The sequence below is a fragment of the Eutrigla gurnardus genome (assembly GCF_963514095.1).
Source record: "Eutrigla gurnardus genome assembly, chromosome: 11".
NCBI classification, from domain to species: domain Eukaryota; kingdom Metazoa; phylum Chordata; class Actinopteri; order Perciformes; family Triglidae; genus Eutrigla; species Eutrigla gurnardus.
Window position 1 is genome coordinate 20,330,218 of NC_139925.1, and position 22,865 is coordinate 20,353,082.

At 41.4% G+C, this 22,865-nt stretch overlaps 1 protein-coding gene across 1 annotated transcript; it reads right to left on the bottom strand.

The window, feature by feature from the left end:
* Nucleotides 1–1,642: 1,642 nt before the first annotated feature.
* ciao2b (cytosolic iron-sulfur assembly component 2B) lies at nt 1,643–4,146 on the bottom strand. The gene is made up of 5 exons (XM_084021257.1): nt 3,895–4,146; nt 3,130–3,207; nt 2,603–2,728; nt 2,338–2,383; nt 1,643–2,210 (listed from the first exon to the last, which is right to left on the bottom strand). The coding sequence occupies exons 1-5, from the start codon at nt 4,021–4,023 to the stop codon at nt 2,107–2,109; spliced, it is 483 nt and encodes a 160-aa protein (XP_083877383.1). The 5' UTR covers nt 4,024–4,146; the 3' UTR covers nt 1,643–2,106.
* Between the last annotated feature and the right edge of the window lie 18,719 nt (nt 4,147–22,865).

Genomic DNA, 22,865 nt, shown 5'->3' on the forward strand with positions numbered 1-22,865 from the left:
ATACATGTACTTCCACAATTAAGAAGTAGTATTAAGAGTAAACGTTTAAAGAGTAGTAGGTCAAGGATACATACCTACCCTGCATTCTGTTGTTGTCAGCAGGCTACGTCATCTTCACCCTCTGACGACATCTTTGGTCTGACTAAACCCTGTGTTCGCAAGGCTCTGGATTCGGCTAATGCAGCTGTGCCGGCTGGGTCTCTTATCCGGGGTTTTAGCAGTGACGCAATGTTTCCAGATGTGGAACAAGAGAGACAAAACAAAAGAAGGTATTAGTTTAGCCTAAGGAACAACAAACATTTACTCCCTACATACAGTCATGTTGGATATGTTCTTTACAGTTGTATACGTTAATGGGTTTTTGCAACAGAACTTATAATGTATTCTATATCAGTGCCTGTTTACAATCACTCAGCTGGTGCATTTGAAAAGAGTGATACCAAATAGCACACTGAGTCATGATTAACAGTAAGATTACATAACCGTCTTAGCCAACTCTTGTACTTTATTTCCTACAATAAATGTTACACAATAAATGTGTGTACTGCATGTTTGTTGTGAGCATATCATACAAGTATAAGTATATAAGTGCATTTAACCTCAATAGGAACGTGACCTACATCTAAAAATATATTTCCTATTTGTTTGGGCTTCTGTGAGTCACCCATCAATCTGAGTAAAAGTGACATTTTAGAGTTTAATAATTTTCACTCTGCGTTTGTATAACTTAGCCGGCCATGTTATCGAGTTCAGAGAGATTTGTAGGCATTACTGTTCTTTGTGTAAGATTTCAGTGAGCGTGTCTGTTTGAATTTGACTTAAAGTAAGCCCAGCTGCTTGGTGAGTTCAGTTAAGGGGGAGTGTGGGTGGACAAGCATGTTGGACGACTCTGTGTGCTTCTTGCGCCAGTTGCCTCCTCAGATGTGATGGACCAGCCTCCGACAAAGATTTTGCAGGGAGGTGATATGGCGCCCCCTGCTGGATTAACGAATGCATTAAAAGGAAATAAAACCAAACAAGGCAGATGAAATGAGAAGCGGGGTAAAGAGCACAAGCACAGGGGAAGTAAAGACAATACGATAAATATAGATCAGACAAATAGGAATAAACCAGTATAGATACAAATGTATATCAAGCCTTTCAAAAATAAGAGTTTTAAAATGAGATTAAAAATAATCTAGAGGCCTCAGAAGGCAGAGGTCCAAGTGTGGCTCTAATGGCAAAATCCTGAGTAGCCAGCAGGGCTCCAGCCACGGATCGCACATACCAGGTCAATAAATCCAAAATGTTCTTAGGGGCCAGGCCGTTTAAGGCTTTAAGAGTGAGCAGTACCATTTTAAAACCAACAGGGAGTAGGTGTTGGGAGGCAAGCACAGGGGTGATTTGTTCATGCCTCGTTGTCCCAGTAAGGAGCCCTGGCTGATGCCCAAGTAACATGCATTACTATAATCAAGCCGGGCCTGGATAAAAGCATGTATCATTTTTTGTAGGTCAGCAATCGATAGAAAATACCTAATTTTAGAAGAAACACGACTTTCAATTATATATTATCATTCAATGTTTCAAAAAGGTAGTCAAGACCACTAATTCAATGTCTGATCATTTACGTAGCATATCCCCGAAGAAATAAATCACACACAAATACTATCAGCATTACATTTTTATTTCTGATGTGTCAATTTTTAATAAATCCATGTTAAAATCACCAATAATACATGGGGGATTGATAATAGTATTCATAACATATGTTAGAATACAGATTTGACCATATAAAACAAAAATGACAGAATGAACAGTTTCAAAAATGGTTCACACTGATGACCCCAAAATGAACAGATATTAGAATAATTTAACTGCTGTTTCCAAGCTCTGCATGACAATCAAAGGTTGATATTACTCTCTTTAGGTGGATGCATTGCCTGTACTTTTCTGCTGGAAACACTGGATGTATAAACTCTGTACGATCCTGACATTGGTTTGCTGCATCAGTTGCCACCAGTTGCAGCTATTCAAACCAGAATTAGTGATTCAGTTGTCAAAACAAGAGCCAAACATTACTGGCTGTTCAGTGGCTGGAAGCAGAAGAGGATAAAGCTGATTGGCTGCTCAGACGCCCTTGGTCACGGACAGACACTGGTTGACCACCTCCAGCAGCGACGAGTTCTCCAGAGCTGCTGCGACTCTCTCCTTGTCCGCCAGCTGTTTGTTCACTGCACAACACAAACATTTACACAACCTACATTCAAGTCCTCGCATTTAAAGATGAGTAGTGCAGCTTATGACTAGTGGGCAATATGATCTAATATCCCATCATGCATGCTGTCTCTGAATGATTACCTGCTTCCTCTGAGGCGTGAGTCCCGGGAGTGATGTTGACATCAATCTGAGTAGAAACAGAAAAACATACAATATAGATGTTAAGATGGGGAAAAAAAAGAAATGTTTTATTGTATGAAACATTGTTCATATGAACTAACACTCAATCAATGGAAGCGCGCACACACACACACACACACACACACACACACACACACACACACACACACACACACACACACACACACACACACACACACACACACACACACACACACACACTTACTTTGAACCTTTCTGGCAGGGAGCGTAGCAGCTTGACTTTGATAGACAGCCCAATGAGTGTTGCCATGCTGCAGTGGGGAATGGTGGGTGTGAACTCAATACCCACATGGCTCTCTGCATCGTCAACCTGAGAAAAAAAAAGACAATCAAATAAAATGGGACTTGCAATTAACTTCTGCAATTTAATGAGCTGAAATATAATATATTTTCTGTAATATTTTCTTTACTTGTTATGGTTGATGGGTGTTTTTGCAGGGAGTCACATTTCACAGGGAGCGTGAAATGTGTTGAATGTCTTTTTAAAAAATATATATATTATGTGTTTTTTATGCAGAGGGAAAATCAGGTCAGGGACTTGCACAATTATAGAAAAAAGGGATAATGGTGGTGGTGAGTTATACCCCATTTAAAGTTTGTCTTACATTTATTAAGATGTTAGGAAAATAATTGCTTGCTTCCCCCTCCATTCACCCTGTTATGAATAAAACTAAAAGAAACCCACCAAAACACACAATGAATGGGTCTTACCCTGACTCGGACTTGCTCCACCACATTGAGTTCCTCCAGAGACAGAGGATGCTCTGGGTCATTGATGGATCTGATCAGATGTAACTTTGGTTAAAGAATGTAAAACAACACAACCTCGGCCTCTAAGTGCTGAGTCACAGTGAATATTACAGGGTGTCCCTTCCTTAAAACCCAAGTAATGTAGTTGTCCATATACTGTGAATAACCCGAAAGCACACATTTATAAAGGGCACATTTGAAGTAAGAAATGTTTCTCATTTATATGATTGTAGATGTAGAGATATTTGTTTCACAACCGATCCTGACGCTGCCTGCATATTTGTTACACAGTTATACAGAGCACCAATTAAATATCACAGTCAGCATAAAACAAATAGATTAATTAAACATTGTTTTACAGAAAAAACAAACATCACTTCAATATTCTGAAGCAATGTGGCAAAAGTTATGTTTACAAGATATATGAAGATGTATAGCTTTAGATTGAGTAAAATGTGCAATATTTAACTACACGTTTACACTTAGCACGTACTGTGGTATATTTTCGTAGAGTTAGTTGTACTTTACTTGAGCATTTTAACTTAAAAGTTTACTTAAATTCGGTACGTAACCGTTAACGTTATCTAAGAAATGATGCAACAGCTAGTAATGTTCTAACGGAAACACGTCTTGTGTCCATAGTTTCAGTTTAACAAGCACACAGATACATACACAGACTATATGTGCGGTGTAAAAGCAGGCTAGTAGTAAAGTTAAAAACAGGATATCGAATATTTCTCTGTCGTCGATGGGGTCGTGGACGTCTTCATCCTCGTCTGTCTCCGTCAGCAGCCTCTCCACGGACCGCTGGAAGATCACCGGGTTCGCGTTCTCCAACAGGGTTCCACCGGACATCTCCAGACGTGAGCTTAGTCCAAGTTAAACGCGAAAACACAGAAGTGAAGTAGTGAAGTAGTGGCGCAGCAGTACAACACCACAACTGCACGGATGTGTATGCTGCCGAAACTACGGAGAGCGATAGAGTCCAAACGCTTCCTCTTCTTTTCTGGTGTTTATTGGCGGTTGGCATTCAAAATGTTGCTTTACCGCCATCTAGCGAATTGAATTTAAAACTACAATCTCCACAAGATAAAGTAGTGACAACAACTCTGCTGTATTCTCTTCATCATCAAGGTGTTTGAGAAGGCAGAAGAAACTCCCACAACCCCCAGAAATATCTTTGCTGCATCAATAATGATATAGATTTTTCTCAGACTTCCTCGTTCTCTTTTCTTAGCTCTATTAGCTATTAATTATTTTGCTCTCGCTTACTCTCTCTCTCTCTCTCTCTCTCTCTCTCTCTCTCTTTAGTCTCATTCACATTCACTCTCCCCACATTTACCTCATAATAGGGCAAAGTCACTCCTGCACACAAACCATAGATATGATGGCCACGGTCTTAAAGGGAAGTCCTGCCTCTACGTAGATGCCCTGGGCAGTAGTGGAAGAAGTACAAGTATTATTAGCAAAATGTAACTCGAGTATCCAAAGTAAAACTACTCATTGTGACCCATTTCGGTATTTGCCGCAGATTGAACAGTGTATAGTCAAGTACCACTATATTGTATTTAAATTGTATTTCAGGACAGTACCCGAGAAAATGTACTTAATTACTTTCCATGCATGTGTACAGGAGCTGCAGGTCATTTTAAATAAAACTGCATATAACAAGATTCATTATTGTGTATAATATTGTCATAACATTTAGAAAGTGAATTGTATTTTTTGAGCCGTACAATGTACCTGCTTTGAAATTAACTTTTTTTAAATTATTTTATATATTTTATTTTATACCTTTGATTTCAGTGGTCTTAAAACCAAGTGTTTGGGGTTGAAATGCCCCTTTACTGGCTGGTTGTGACTTCCTGTTTGTCCTGCAGATGGCAGAAACAGCTCATTTGATCCCTCGGCAGCAACACTCCTTAAAGTCTTCTAGGTTCATGCAATATGCTGACAACACACAGCCAGAAGTGCTAGTTCAAACTGATCTGCCTGTTAACAGGTAAAGGCCACAGCTATGTGATTAATTTAGCTGCCTCGGCTTCCTGACACGTTGACATTTAAATGTTCAGTGTGTTTTGAAAAAGAACAGATCAAGAACTTGACCTGGAAATACTCTCGTTCAATGCTTGCAAGCAGAAAACGATGATTCACTGTATGAGATATTAACATGTTCATCCATGCAATAGTGTGTTGAGTGTTGTTGAGTGAAGCCACAAACAAGTATAAAGTGGAAAATGGCAGGGAAAACACTCACTAATACATAAATTCACTAAATTTATATTCACAAGTAACCTCACTTCTACATTTAATTCTCACATCACATTAATGTGTCTCTCTGGAAATCTTAAACATGGATTTTTCTCTCAATATTCAAAGCTAAATTAGTGCACATCTGTCCCGCACATCTTAACAGCATTATGTTCAGACATTCCACAAATACAGCTGCATCAAAGTGATGTAATTGTCAAACATGCTCAAATTGTTCTATTACAGCAATAAGTGTCCATTAAGCTCAGAATATAAAGCAAAGCTGTCATGCTTCTGTTTCTTCTTTTTTTTTTTTTTTTATCAAAAGAAATCTGTAGAAAAACACCTTTTGGCATGAAAACTGTGACATTCTTATACATTCTCCACGTGTACGATCGCCATCGAGACAGAATGTTAATGAGCTGTAGTCAGTTTAAATGCAGGAGACAGGTCGATGTGAAGAACTCAATCTCAACACATTCACCTTTTGAAAAAAAGTGTGCATGCAATATAATGAGGCTGGATGTGGCTGCTGACGCCTACATGACACTTTGTAATATAAATGTCATGCAGAAGGGCAGCAGCAGAGGAAAAGGGCAAAACATTTTCCTAATTGCGGCAATTTGGACAATTTTGGAAAATTTCAAATCCTATAGCTTCTCAACATGTAGCTGTTCCCTAAAAGATGGCTTGAATGAAACAATCCTCTTTGACACTAATTCTGCCGGCTGTAGTCAAGTATATTTGAGGAAGAATGAATCGGGATCTCCTTTCTCTTGGTTCCTTGAAGGATTACAGTTATTATTAATAATGTGAAGCACAAAAGACATGAAATAGATACAGCCTAGTTGTTTGACAAAGACAGAATCTTAATAAGCTTGTGAAGGGAAAAACCAGACAACTGATCAATACATAATCAAAAGCACATCGCACATACATCTTTGACATTTAATTCTTCAAAAGAACATTTATAAAGAAGACATCTATAGATTCTATGATGTAGATCCTAAAACTTTAAGCATTTTTGTGATGAAAACGTTTTGACCATTTGAAGCCAGATGTCTCCATGCTGCAGCAACGAAAGCAATTTTGAAGGGACTTAATGATTTAAACACTAAACAAAACAAAAAATGCTACAAAATGACATATTTTAGATTAAGGTTTCGTAAAAAAACATCATGGTTTAAATGATGATGGCTTAAAATTAATATGAAATTCAAACAAAATCAAAACAGACGTACTTGGTGTACATGGGACACAAACAGCAGTTTCCTGGGTGAAAGTCATGTGACTTTTGCAGCCGAGTCTCCTAAAATATATGTTCCCAATGAAACTGTAAATTACATTTCAAGGTGTTGGGGATGTCGGCCCGGGTTCCTTCTGTGTGGAGTTTGCATGTTCTCCCCGTGTAAGCGTGGGTTCTCTCCGGGTTCTCCGGCTTCCTCCCACAGTCCAAAGACATGCAGGATGGGGATAGGTTAATTGGTGACTCTAAATTGCCCGTAGGTGTGAATGTGAGCGTGAATGGTTGTTTGTCTCTACGTGTTGGCCCTGTGATAGACTGGCGTCCTGTCCAGGGTGTACCCTGCCTTCGCCCAATGATAGCTGGGATCGGCTCCAGCCCCCCCGCGACCCTGAATACAGGATAAGCGGTAGAAAATGGATGGATGGATGGATGGTGTTGGGGATGTAGCAGGAGCAGATTTGGCTATCAACAGATAATTATTAATGTCAATATAACTATCGATATTAATGATTATATTTAATATATTATTCTGATATGATCATAAATGTACGGGGCACCATCCCTGGAATCAGGGAAAAGATAACCAAAAACTGTATTCAGTCTCAATATAAAGGTTTTATACTCACATGCCAATCATCGTGATCATTGGCATAGGAGTATAAAAACAATCAAACAATTAAAAAGGCGTGAAATTCGAGCACTAGCCTTCACAACCTGCTGTTATCCAGTGACATATACACAACAAGCACAAGAGACCGCTAGTTATAATATAATAAGATTTATTAAAATGAATAAGTAATAATGATCACAATCAATAACACTGCAATTAACAAAGCCTTATTACTAGGGCTGTCAAAAGATTGATTTTTTTAATCGCGATTAATCGCATTTTGTCCATAGTTAACTCGCGATTAATCGCAAATTAATCGCATTTTTTGGCACATTTTTTTTTCTACTAAATGTACCTTAATGTATTTTTTTCATATTCTTAATACTTTTAACAACATAAGGCAAATATACTTGATTTATGAAAATGTTTATTTAACACTTCAAATATCCCCTTACCAAAACATGGGATCAAAACAGGGTTATAAGAATATATCACAAACAATTAAAGTGAACATGTCACAGGAGATAGTGTAACAGGAGATAAGTACAGTTAGGATATAAGTGCATTGGCTTGCAAGTGATATCTCAGACTGGACGTATTTCTATGGTAGCTCATTTCATACCCACAGTACGCGCAGATGACTTTGGTATTATCGACTGAACCATCTGGCAGTCTTTTGAAGGTGAACAGCTTTTCACATAAGGTGCGTGTCCACAGGCAGCGGTGTTTCCCCGCGTCCCATTCATTGTCTATGTGAAAAGCCGAGCAATGCATTCTGGTAGCGTCGCGGCGAATGTCGAGAGACGGCGCGCGAGTTGGCCGCTCCTCATTTGCCTTGAAGTCGAATCTACTTTATGCTAATCAGAGGCGCCGGGCTCGACTCGCCGCCTCGGGAACGCTCGCGAACGCTCGCAAAAATCTGTTGTATGAAGGAGAGCGCCTGTCAATCATCCTCCAGTGGCAGCCCACCAAGCGTGCAATACTGGGAAGCGGCGCGTCCACACGCGTTTAAAATCGCCCCTGTGGACACGTACCTATAGACAATGAATGGGACGCGGTGAAACACCGCTGCCTGTTGACACGTACCTTCCCTCTGGATCAAGACTACAGGTGCCACCGACGGCCATAAATCATACAATGCGCGTTTTTTTTTTTTTAATACCGAGCGTTAATCGCGCGTTAAAAAAATTAACGGCGTTAAGAGGATGTTGCGTTAACGCGTTATTAACGCGTTAACTTTGACAGCCCTACTTATTACCTAACTACCTAACACACAAAGCTAAGCTAAACAAAAGAGAGAGATGGCCAGGTACAGCCACCAGATGGAGCTATTTCCCTAGTGTCCGGAGACGGAAACAGCTGGCGTAGATACGTGTGGGGGACGGTGTATGTGTGTGCACATGTTTGTTAGCCGGAACAAAGAGAGAGAGAATGCGCGCGTAATACACAAAGGATCAGTAAGCGATTACCATCTCACGGGAGCTTGTGAATGAACTGGCGTTCGTTCGGCGGGACCCCGGTCCTTTAACTGATGGTAGATCACTTACTGAGCTTGTGAATGTGTCCGAGGTTGGACACACACTGTTACCGAAATGAAACCCAGCGGCGTGGGTACACAATCAGCATTCGAATACAACAACAAATAAAGCAATGGACTCGGCGGTCCGTGATAAAAACTTAAAACACGTTAACAAGATTTACAAGCATATCCTACACTATCAAACTTATGTCGCTGCCCAGACAGATAGCCTCTTACTTGTGTCGATGTGTATGAGTCCGTCCTTATGCGGTGGCGGTGCTTCTTGACGCCAATTTATTTTGGCCAGGATAATTGTGAAATTAAATTTTCATATCATCCCATGCGTACTACTGAACCCGAACAGAATAACAAATAAGAGTTTGCTGCTGCAGGCTGTCAAGAGTCCTGGTGAGCTTTTCATAGTTTGACACTGCGTCCTGTGGAAAAAACAACACGTTATCCTATTTGAAGTCAAAATATCTGTGGAAAGCGAACACTGTCTGTGTCTAGTTAAAAGTGGAAGTGGTATTACTTCAGCAAATCTGCATTTAAAGCAGCCTTGTTTCGATTCTCAATGACAGCGGTGGATCGGTGGTGCCGACTACGCGTGGAGACGGTCCTACAGCCGTCATGCCCAGTGTGCATTAGATGATTCATTCGGCTTTGTTCGAAGTGTTTCCATACACAGCGGGTCCCATATTTATACAGAACCAGATCTTAATCTTTAACTAGCACTGCTGCTGATGGACCTGGAGCAGGACACCTGATGTGCATATAATGAGACTGTGGAGCTGTTGACAACCAGTACACAGAAGAAAGAGCATGCAAAAGGGCAGCGATGTAATGCGAAAGATTTATTCACAAACTTAACATTTTTTGCATTTGGATGTGGTCAGATACAAACTAGTTTGTTTCAAGTTTGAATACTCTAGTCTTCAAACTTGTCTGAAGTTACACCCAGCATGGAAATAAAGACTAATTGAAAGCCTGCAAAGTGAGCCGTCCTGCCCCAGGGCTGTGTCAAAAGGCTGTCACAGTCGGGCTGAGCTGATGCTCGACACGGGGAATCTACGTGGAGTTTGCTGCTCCTAGAAGTCCAAAAAGGACAGCTGGCCCCGGCAGATCATTTTCTGCGACCCCCCCTCTGATCAGTAAAAAAGGCCTTGCTGGGTCCAAATTCTCCTCTGATCATCCCAGGTGTTGCCAAACTCTGAACCTGTTGGCTATTGATCTGACACGGATAAGCCTCTGGGGGTTCAGGTGTGGCCATGGCCACAGATATCCACAGCAAGTGGATATTCAATCCTTTTCTGCTCATGGCTACACTCTAACTTGAGATGCAACACTGGAGTTGGAGTTGAGGGACAACATTTACGACCAGATTGTCAGTTTCCAAGCTAATTTTAAGGTAAATTGAAATCAATGTCAGACGAAAGCCAATGGCTTCTGAGATTACATTTAGGCCAATGCATTCAGCCTATTTTGTCCTCCATTTACCTGCATATGTAACCGGATGATATATGGTATCTATTCATTTCGGTTCTTTGGTGTCCTCGTTAGTCTGTTTTGTGACAGGTATGGCGATCGCGGCAGGTGTGACACGCCCCTTTCCGGCACCTGTAGTGCCGCCGTGGCCTCGACCGCTAATGCGGGGTGGTTTATATACTCCCCAGTTATTTAGTCTCTCTCTCTCTTCTGCCGAAGCGGGTGCTGCGTGTTGCCAGCTCCGCCGAGCCATCGTATCCCGGCGTCTGTGCAGTGTTCCGCAGGTATGTAGCGCAGTCTCATGATGTGACAAGGTAATAAGATGCTGCACTGACGGTCCTTTGTTGTAGGTTGGCGCAGTGGGCCGGGATGGTGTGTGTGCGTGTGTGTCCCCCCCTGTCCGGGTAGCTGCCGCTGCTGCCGCCGTGGCTGCTAACAGCTATTAGCACTGATGCGGGCTTGACGCAGGTAACCCGTGCTATGAGCTAAGTGCTATTTTTGTCTGCTAAGTGTGTTTAGGTGTTGTCACTAACGATTGCTTTTGTTTTTGAAGCTTGCCTGGCGTTGGGCTGCTGTGTGCCCTGTCTTGCCTCCAAACTCTTGCCTTTAATGCCTAGCCTCTCCTTTTACTAGCCTTGCTCTGTGTATTTAGCCTCTGTTTTATTAGCCTTGCTCTGGGTAGTTAGCCTCTGTTTTATTAGCCTCGCTTTGTTTAATTAGCGTTGCTCTGTTTAGTTGTAACCAGTCGCGTTGCTCTGCGTACTTAGCGTAACCAGTCGCGCTGCTCTTGTCGCATAGACAAGCTTTGAAGCCACTGGAGTTCAATCTTGTCCGCTCAGATCAGACCGTGAGTTGTCGGTGGGAGGGTAGAGGGAAAATATTGCAGCAGTGACAGTGAAGGACCTGCTAAATATATATATGTTGCATGGTTTATCTTGGTTTTATCGTTTGAGTTTCCAGTTGATTTGTTTCTTGGTTTTTGAGTTTATTTAAGAGCAGTGACCGCTGCTGGAGCTAGCTGTTTATCGGCCCCCTTCCTCTTAGCTGGACCGCTACGGATGGGTGTAAGTGGAACACCATATTTTGTCTGACATTAAAGAAAAGAACTATACAAATGTTTTAGAGCTAACTTAATAAAATTGTTTACTGCAAGAAATAAAGATTGTTAACTTATACATCATACGTGCCTGTATTCATTTGTGTGCGGAGTATACTCTTTAGGTGAAAGTCCTAAGGTGGCGTTGTCGGTGTTATATAGATTCTCTAGATCTGCTGCTCACAGTTAGACGGGGCCAAGTGCACGCCGCGGCGGCGACGGGCCACACATAGGAATCAACTTGCATTCTTTCTAATGGCCAGCAGGAGGTGACTCCTCCGGTTGAAAATGACCATACATCTAAATGGATTTATTACCCTGGTAAACACTGTTAACAGCATGATGTTCATTGAGTAAATGATGGTCCCATTTAGAGCCAAATAGACCATAAAGCAGGGTATGCTTTAGGGCGGGGCTTCTTTGTGATTGATCACTGCATTGCAACACTTTCCAGTTTGTTTTCACTTCATGAAAGTGAATTGTTACATTTTGCCCTCCTACAAATTCAGCATTCGGTCGCGTGTCACTTCTGATTGAAAAAAACCCAGATGGCCCAAATGCCAAACTCGAGCCATTCCAAAGCCAAGGCGGGACCTCATGTTGACGACGTCCACTACGTATACATAGTCTGTGATTAGTCAATACTGAGACACCAAATGGAAACCAGAACGCGGGTAACATCTTCTTCACACTTCCACATCGTTGTAGGTCATAAAAGTGATGGTGCTTTATGTAGAGGAGAGTTTTTCAAAACACACACGCACACGCACACGCACACACACACACACACACACACACACACACACACACACACACACACACACACACACACACGCACACACTAACCTGCATGTGTGTGGAAACCTCTGAAACCATAATACAGCAGTGACTGACTTGATTAGTCTGACTGCACTTTTACTGATTTTCATTGTTCTTATGTGACACAGCTGCAGGCTGGTAGCTGTCTTAAACTTAATAAAGTCATCTATTTCAAACTGACAGGTTTAGATTTTTTTTATATATATTCATAATTAGATCCTCAGAGTCCACAGCCTTTTATACTATATAGCTGTTGGCCAGTGGAGAGGCACACAGAATGTATTATACATATCATATTTTGCAAGAGCTCAGCTTTTCCACTGAGAGCCTCTGTGTTTTCTCAGAAAGCGAGATGCTCTCCATCATTTATGATTTATTGAATTAAATATACAATTGCAAGGTCAAAGTTAAACTGATGGCTGTGCAATTCAAACTAGATAGAAACTCTTTTTTTGCGAGAAATACCGGCAGAACAGTGACAAGTTTAGGATATGATGAATATAAACCAGTGTGGTTGGTGACCACCGTACTCTCCATCATTTGTAGTTCTCTAAATTAAATATTCAGCTGCAAGGTCAGGTCAACAGAAAATGCTCAGTGATGAAGTATCACCTTCATCACGTCAGACTCCGCTCTCTTTCTCAAACTCTCCTCTCTTGACAATATCATCACATTCACACCAGTAAGTCAAATAATGCAGCTTGGTCAGTGACCTAAATATCCAGGACGCTCTACGTTCCCCTCTCACTCTCACTTACATGTCATTGACAGCGTGTCAATTTATGCTTGTTACATGCTTTCAAAAATACATTTCTGTCTTCACAGGAAGTTAGGTTCCGGAATAGAGCGTGGTTGACGTTAAAGCCTCGGTTATGCTTCCGCGTAGTGATCACGCAATGGCCACGCAGTTGCTTGGACACAGTCGTGAGACCGTGATGGTTCTGTGTGGGGTCTACATGTCGAAATGCAATTCAATGCCACACTGGTAGAGGGCGCTATGTCTTTTTGTAAAGACTGACCGACCGACTGAGACTCTTGACGTATATCGTCGTTAGCCTCGTTATAGCCTATTTGTTTACCTTCTGGCTTTAAACATCCACAATTTTTCAGAACTTGGTGTTTTATTTCTTTGTGCAAAAGCGACAAGGTGCAAACAATAAAGACGTCTAGGATTTTTGGGAGGTGCACATCAGGCCCTTGCGTTGGTCGTAAGGGGGGTCCGCAAGGACGTTATGGGTCCGTAAGCCCCCTTGCGTTGTGTCGACACGGAAGCATAACTTGGGCTTAACTTCTATCTAGTGAGTCACGTGACTATCAACACTTACGTTTTTACGTTACTAACGACTGATGTGATAAAATGTCAACTTTCCTTGTAGTTTAGCGTGCAGCACGAACAGCCTCCTGGACAAAAGTCCTGTGTTTGTTCGACCCACCGACCTCCACTCCCTCCTTGTGTGGACGATCTCACTCTGCTCTGCCCATAATGCAACGGGTGGGTCAATGAGCGCCGGTGTCAGATGCCAAAGTGCACGGTATTATTTGATGCCTTGGCAGTGAGAAAGAGCTGAGATGAGCGACTCATTATTCATCCAATAAAGATAATGTTGCATAATCAATCAATCGCAAACCTTCATATTTTACATGAGACTGATAGTCCGGCTAAAACTAGATCATCAGTATCAACATGCCTTTCAAAAGGTATACATTTGCTCCAAATTAGTAACGGTGTCTCCATCATTTTGAGAACTTCATTGAACTTGATCCAGTGTTTATTTTTCAGAGACAAAACACAGCTTTATAGCTGTTTTCCATGTGGTGTTTTAGTGAGCTCTGCTCTGCTGGTTCGATGGGACTCTGCAGCGGGATGAGTTTTCCTCCCCGAGTGTTATTTAGTAAATCATTGCTTCATTGAACAACAAAGAATGACTTACCTTCCGATACAGATTAACCAGAGAAAGAGTTTATAGTTCAATTTGAGAAGAAAGCGCAGTCCCATTCAATTGTAAAAACTGAGTTGAAGTTTGGTGCATAAAATTGTGTAATAAAATGTCTGTTTTCCAGATGGATTGGCTTAATGTTGTGGACCAAGTTACCTCAGACATGTTTTCTCCAAAGAAAATCAGTTGTATGATCATTTATTACCATTGAAAAGGTATATATTTGTAACCATATCTTCATCATTTTTAACACCTCATTTCACTTAAGTTTATTTTGTTTATTTGGAGTTTCCTCTCTGAGTGATTGTTAATAATGCCATTATTCTTCTTCAGGAGATGAACAGCTGTGTTTGAAGGGAGACACCAACCGGATCTTGAGGGAAGTCATCTAGAAAGGATGACATTTCAAGGACATTCAGCGTGACATAATTACGCATTTTGGGATTTTCGCATGAAATAGATGCAGTTTAGGCCACAAAACAACTTAGTTAGGTCTTGAAGAAACATCTTGGTTGGGCTTTAAATAACTACTTAAACTAAGTAAAGAAAGATTAATACAATATATTACAATATAACATAAAACACATACATTACGGACATGACTTTAAAATAACTCTACAGCACTTTGGGACATGAACACCAGTGAAAGTCCTGTGTTAGTTTGACCCAGTCATTACCACCTTTTTCAGGTCCAAACATATTCATATTGCGGCAAAAATGACAATAAGACAAAAAGATGTTGTTATTGCACACTATATGACTTACAAATTGTCGTGTCATTCATCACTGCTTGGTGCGACCCGGCTCGGGCACACAGAGAGTAAGACAGAGAAAGGAGAAAACCGGTTGTTCGTTTAGGCACTTGTCATCTCGTAATGGTTGGGTTTTCATCACTCGCTCTCCTCCCGGCGGCGCTGAATGTCGAGAGCTGATGAGATCCACTTCAGTTCAGCCACTGAGAAAATCAGCATCTGTTCAGAAACAGAGAGGAGGTCAGCTTCATCCACGCTGAGACAAAGTAAACTCTATATCAGAAACATAGGGATCAAATCACACTTTGGAAAGGGAGACACTTTTTCTTTTTTAGCTCAGTTGAGATTTAGACATTTAGTTTGGCTCTTCAGTGTCCAGAAATACAACAGCACATTTGTTGGATGTCCTGTGGAACCTGAAGACAACCTGGTGTGTAGATAGAAAAACACAACACCTACCTGACCTACCTATACATTCAACAGTGACGTTATGGCTCTCAGGAGCTCCCAGCCACTTTTAATCTCTGCTAGAGTGTTTCCTCTGCTAACGTTCTGCTCTATTACTGTGACGAGGGGCTTGCTTTTTTTGTCACAGATCTGTATACCATGATATGGCTCCTCCTTGGACACCGCTATTTTAAACTGCTACACAAATCTGTTGCTTTGTGTGTTTTTTAAACCTGGACCTCCTTGCATTGTACACTCAACAAAAATATAAACGCAACACTTTTGTTTTTGCTCCCATTTTTCATGAGATGGACTTAAAGATCTAAAATTCATTCCAGATACACAATATTACCATTTCTCTCAAACATTGTTCACAAATCTGTCTAAATGTGTGATAGTGAGCACTTCTGCTTTGCTGAGATAATCCATCCCACCTCACAGGTGTGCCACATCAAGATGCTGATCTGACATCATGATTAGTGCACAGGTGTACCTTATACTGCCCACAATAAAAGGCCACTCTGAAATGTGCAGTTTTGTCTCACAGCAAAATGCCACAGATGCCACAAGCATTGAGGGAGCGTGCAATTGGCATGCTGACAGCAGGAATGTCAACCAGATCTGTTGCTCGTGCATTGAATGTTCATTTCTCCACCATAAGCCGTCTCCAAAGGCGTTTCAGAGAATATGGCAGTACATCCAACCGGCCTCACAACCGCAGACCACGTGTAACCACACCAGCCCAGGACCTCCACATCCAGCAGGTTCACCTCCAAGATCGTCTGAGACCAGCCACTCTGCTGCTGAAACAATTGGTTTGCATAACCAAACAATTTCTGCACAAACTGTCAGAAACCGTCTCAGGGAAGCTCAACTGCATGCTCGTCGTCCTCATCGGGGTCTTGACCTGACTCCAGCTCGTCGCCGTAACAGACTTGAGTGGGCAAATGCTCACATTCGATGGCGTCTGGCACGTTGGAGAGGTGTTCTCTTCACGGATGAATCTCGGTTTACATTGTTCAGGGCAGATGGCAGACAGCGTGTGGCGTCGTGTGGGTGAGCGCTTTGCTGATGTCAATGTTGTGGATCGAGTGGCCCATGGTGGTGGTGGGGTTATGGTATGGGCAGGTATCTGTTATGGACGAAGAACACAGGTGCATTTTATTGATGGCATTTTGAATGCACAGAGATACCGTGATGAGATCCTGAGGCCCATTGTTGTGCCATACATCCATGAACATCACCTCATGTTTCAGCAAGATAATGCACGGCCCCATGTTGCAAGGATCTGTACACAATTCTTGGAAGCTGAAAATGTCCCAGTTCTTGCATGGCTAGCATACTCACCGGACATGTCACCCATTGAGCATGTTTGGGATGTGCTTGACCGGCGTATACGACAGCGTGTACCAGTTCCCACTAATATCCAGCAACTTCGCACAGCCATTGAAGAGGAGTGGACCAACATTCCACAGGCCACAATTGACAATCTGATAAACTCTATGCGAAGAAGATGTGTTGCACTGCATGAGGCAAATGGTGGTCACACCAGATACTGACTGGTTCTGAGTCCCCAGACCCCCAATAAAGCAAAAAAATGCACATTTCAGGGTGGCCTTTTATTGTGGACAGTCTAAGGCACACCTGTGCACTAATCATGACGTCAGATCAGCATCTTGATGTGGCACACCTGTGAGGTGGGATGGATTATCTCAGCAAAGCAGAAGTGCTCACTATCACACATTTAGACTGATTTGTGAACAATGTTTGAGAGAAATGGTAATATTGTGTATCTGGAATGAATTTTAGATCTTTAAGTCCATCTCATGAAAAATGGGAGCAAAAACAAAAGTGTTGCGTTTATATTTTTGTTGAGTGTATTAAAGTTTGAACATCTGAATGACCAGCAATCTCACATCCCTGTCACATCCATAGACGTTTGTGCCGGTCGCCATCTTTGCAACCAGATGTTGGATAAAATATTTATAGGTGACCAAAATGTAATAATTTACTTCCATGAACTGAAAACACACTGTGAAAGGTTTAAAGTTGTAAGACCAAAACACTGACTCCTAGATCTGACAATGCCATGGTAACGACCTCTCAATCACAAGGTAGCCACGCTCAAAAGCCTATTTGGCCTATTGGTCTATTTTACTCTAAATGGGACCATGATTTAGAAAATGAGCATCATGCTTGTGGAGACTTAAAATGATCAAGACCATAAACTTATATTTTTAAAAATAACTCAAGGCAGAAGTAGGCTCATTTTCTCACAGACTTTTATGGAATCAGACTTCTTTCGCCCCCTGATGGCCATTAGAAAGAATGCAGGTTAAAGGCACTTCAGCTTTGGCTTCAGTCTGCTTGTGGTTCTGTAAGTATCATTTAGCTCCACAGACATGAGACCTGACTGCAGGCAGCCTCATCTTCACAAAACATCATCCCCACCAAGGAGGTATTGAGTTTGACACTTACCTACACGTGGGACTTGAATGCAGCACTTCCAGCTGATTGGTGTCTCTGTCCTCACTGCTTCACTCTCACTTTATTTAATGACACTCACATAGAGCCTGGCCCCACAGCTATCTCCACGTATCAGTGTTTTCTGGTTATCCGTTGGATTCTGGATGATGCTGAGGGGAAATGAGCCTTCACAGAGGGGTGAGAAACACGACAGCTCCCTGATAGCAACATGTAATAGTTTATAGCCACAGAACTGTGCTCTACAGTAGTGGCAACATTATCAGAAAATCTGTCCCTCCCTCTCTCTCTCTCTCACACACACACACACACACATATACACACACAGACATGTTGAATATTTCCTCAACATGTCATTAGAACATTAATACAATACAATACAATTAATACGATACCACACAATAAAACCTCCTGGGCCTCCAGCATGTCGGTGTTGGCTCCCAGCGGGGACCACTGGACCAGCGAGGCGAAGCTCTGCTCCTGGACTTCTCCACCTCCCACTGAAGCTCTGCAGCTCGAGGGCCGCAGAGAAGCCGGTTCTGGGTCCGTCCATAGTGGACTGGTTGCTGCCAGAGGCAGAGTTTTTAGAACACCTGCATGATTTCCGCTGATTTCAGCAGAATCCGACCCAATTAACAATAACAATAACTCTGTAGAAATAGCCAATCATCTCACTGATGGTCATGTTTACTTATGGAGGTCATATAGGGGCATCAGTATTAAAGAGTTCCTCTTCGTAACTTTTTTAGAAAAGTAATCAACACCAAGTTTTATCAGAAGAGCAACAAAAGAGCCAGATATTCTCCGTTTCCAGCTTCAGAAATGCGAAGATTAGTTGCTTTTCTTTGTTTTTGTCATGAGGGCCATGTTGGTCATGTTTCTTTGTGTTGCCTGTCCTGGCCCTTTTGTGCTGGATTTTGGTGTGATGTTTAAAATGTCCAAATATAAAAACCAGCGACCCAAGGAACATTTTTAAGAAACTCAGCGACTGATATGCTTGACGTAAAAAAAAAAGTTCTGAAGAGAGAACAAAAGCTTTTCCGAGCTGCCTGCCCAGCCAAGGCCAGAATATATAATAGCTCATTAAAAACTCAACACAGTGTGCGAAGCTTTGTCGTATCACAGTTTTGAATTTTGGTATGTGCTGATCCACTGGAGGTCATATTTTCCGGATATAACTGTTCCGAGTTTATCAAAATCCATGCTGGCAAGAACAGAGGATGAGTTTTATTTGTCTCAGGAAACACTTTCAGATGTTGGAGCGATAGATTGATGCTTTAACTTCCCACCAGTTGCTTTGTTCCCTTGTGTTTTCTCAGACTGCCTGCTAAACATGCTGGAGTTGTCTTGTGTGCGGGATTCACAAAACATGAAAAAACAAATCTGATTTTGGAAGATTGCACAATTCTTATTCTTTCTGCACTTACACTTCAGAGGATTTTACTTTGGCTGGACCTTTGACGTCTCTCTGGGTTGGTTTTCTTTTATTGCAAACAACTTCTAAAACAGCCAAACCTCTGAGGAAGTAAAAAAGCCATTCAGGCAGTCAGATCTCTGAGGGCGTGGGTGAAAGAGACCCACACTGAATTGGGAGGACTTCGATTAAAATCTTGATCTGTGATTACAGCAAATATCATATATCATTTTGCAGGTTGTGTGTTTGTTTGTGTGTTCAGAATAAGATGTTTTTGTTGTTGTTTGTCTTTTTGGTCATTTTATGTCACTTTGTAGTTATTTTGCCCCTTTTCATAATCGCTGGGATTCTCTTTGCAGCTATTTTGCATCTCCTTGTTGTTGTTTTGACCTCCTTGTAGTTGTTTTATGTTTCTATGTGGTCATTTATCATTCTTCCTGGTTGTCCCCTCTGGGGACATTTTGCAGGTTAAGGCCAGGGAGGCCTCTGACACTTTGGATTCCAGAGTCGGCCCATTCAGTAACCCATCCACGTTTGTGTAAATTATAAAATTAGAGAAACAACAGAGACATATTATTAAACACAGGCTGACAGGAAAGCAGACAGAAACATCTGCTTACTCAGCAGCCAGCCTGTGAAGCTGAGGAGGCATTTCAATCAAATGTACTGTATCTAAGGAAGACCTGCTGTCTGAGGGAGGGAGAGAGACCGCGTTACAGAGGCAGACTTCATCATATAAAGGATCATATGTTTGTAGTATACGGGAGGCATTCAACCTCAAACACTAAAATAAACAAAACTTGATGTTTCACCAAATGTGTCATCTCATAGGGATCCACGCGGGATCCAACCATATCAGTGACCTTACATCTGCTCGAAATATGTTACAGCCAAGCACCCAACCTCTATCTTTTATCACATGTGGTAAGCCTTCTGATCAATTCCAGACTGGATTTGTATCTCTCTGTTCCAACGAAACCACACCGGCTGGGTTGACGAATGATCTTTCAGTTATTGATGACTCAGAGCACTCCGCTGCCCTCCTATGGCTCCATCAATACTGTTGATCACAGCTTGTTATTACACTGTCTACACAGCTAAGGTTCAGCTTTAACTTGCTTACAGGGCTGGCAGTAGCAATCTGTCTCACCTGAAAAACAACAAGGTTTACAGCAAAGTACCTGCAGTATTCTTAATAATCGACCTCTTGTAAATATGAGAATGATACATTTATATAATGTGAATGAAGGAAGGGCTATTTATTTTAACCATGTTTCTCTTTCATGTATCTGTAATTAGGTTTTGGGCAACAAAAGTTACTGTGTAACTGTGCCTGGCCAAGTAGTCTAACTGATTGGTGCTGATTACACAAATTAAATACAGCTAATGTTAATTAGTGAGCTTTGAAAATTCTTCACTTATAAATACCTTGGTTTTGTTCTGAGAAGCTAATTTGTCTTTCAAACATCACAATGTCAAACTTCTTGAAGTTATGTTTCTATTGTAGAAATGAATGGGGTTTTTCCTCTTGCTGCAAGGAAAATAATTAAAGTAATTAATCAGCAATTAATTACTTGTGATATGATATCACAAGTAATTGTGATATGTATATGTATGCAGGCTCATCTTCTTTAAACATTACATTCAGTGTACAATGCCGTGTGACAGTTCCAGTTTATGCATCATTGTTATACGAGGAAGCAGGTTTGTCTTCCTCATACGACCACAGAAAGGAACACAGTGTGGGCGCAGCTATATAGCCCATATAGGCGAAATTGCTTGTTGCTCAAGCAGTAAAATTGATGCACGTTTCCCTGATGTTGAATTTTTAGTGTTATGATGTCGGCCTGGATTAGCATTCTTGATGCAAATTTAAAAAAATGCACTACCGTTTTTGTTTTGTTTTTTTGGCTTGTTTTTCACGGGTAGCGCTTGAACTGTTCCATTATACATCCGTGTGTTGCTTAAAGACAGTAAATTATCCTTGGATATTTTTAACATTAGTGGGAGCAACTGTAACGTAACCAAATTTGCCGCAGGGGATCAATAAAGTATTACTGATTGTGATGTGTATTTACAGAAAGGGATGTTTATCCCGAAACTTGTTGCTATATTTATAGCCAAAACCTTGCAGAAGGGCGCTTCATTCAGCTGTGAGTGTGACTACGGGGTTCACTCCATCACTCAGATAGGAGGGGCCGGATTGAAATTGGGTCTGAGTGTTTTGTTTGCTAAACACTGCCATTAAAACACCAAAACTCAAGTGACCCTTCATGAAACCCCGCCCCCTGCTGCAACCCCATCAAACTGTCAGCGACCATGGAGCACACTGTCACTAACTGCACTCACTGAAGAAATATTATCTAATCTTTGGAGGAGAAAAAAAGAAGAGATTTCAGGGAGAAGAAAACAGATGGCTCACAATATGTGTTTTAAGGATATATCCAGGATGTCAAACTGATTTCTGAGAACATTATGGAGAGGATATACCTTAACCAGAAACAGCAGATGGCTCTTGTCAAACGCCAGTCTTCATTGACAAAAACAGTAATTTTGCCGCGCCTTCATATAGTCAACAGAAACAGAACTAAACCCACCAAACTCATCTTAGTTCTTTCACTGTTCAAACAATGACCAACTCTGGTCTGGTCATAATAAAACCTTAATTCCCTTGGATTTTACTCTAAATAAAAGGTCTATTTCCTTAGGGATCATTTATTTTATTCACTGTCACAATCATTAAAAACCAAATGCAGCATACATCAGCATATAATTGAAAATGTGTTGTAACGTACACAATTTTCTGGATGATTCGGACTCTTGGACTGATTACAGGGAGTTGATGCAGCCAGCTATCAGAGAAGAAGAAGCTGCAAAATCATTCAATTGAGTTGCAGTAGCACATGGGGAGAGGAGACGATATATATCTAATAGCAATTTGGTCAAACAAAACTATAAAAAAGACCATTATAAATCACACATAGAAATTCAGAAATTGCTTGAAGTCTTTGCCTCCTTGTCTGCACTAAGAGGAAGCTAATTTGTCTGAATTAATGTGCTTGAAGTTGATGCTGCTGGTAGAAATACTGTAATAATACAATCCATTCATTCATTTTCTCAAACCATTCAAACAGAAGAGGCTACCTGCCAAATTGACAACGAGCCCGTCTACAAACCAATCAATGTCAAGTAGAGGGAGATGCAGCCCACGTCTGGGATAATTTAAGTTGGAATTTACTCTGGACTTACAGGGGGGAAAACACCCCATGAGGCAGAGCCGGATAGTTGTTAGATCCAGGTCAGAGCTGGCAAATGCTATGCTATAACTGCAGTTGTGAACTAATTAGAACAGGTGGAAATCAGAGCTTGAACACTACAGATACTCCTGTTTGGGGTGCACAACAATGGAGGCCAATTTGAGAGAGAGAATAAGTCATCGCCAGTTGAAGTTATCTTGTCTGAAACTTTTACGAGTACATGAGTATTGAGAAAAAACACATTGTATTTGCTTTCACAGTCTATATTTACAGCATGCAATGAAAATGCCAAAGAAAGATAACAGTGTTTTATACTCGGTACATCCGTGTGTGTGTTGGCATGTGGAGATAGCTATTTTTTGCCTTTTGTGTGTAAAGTTG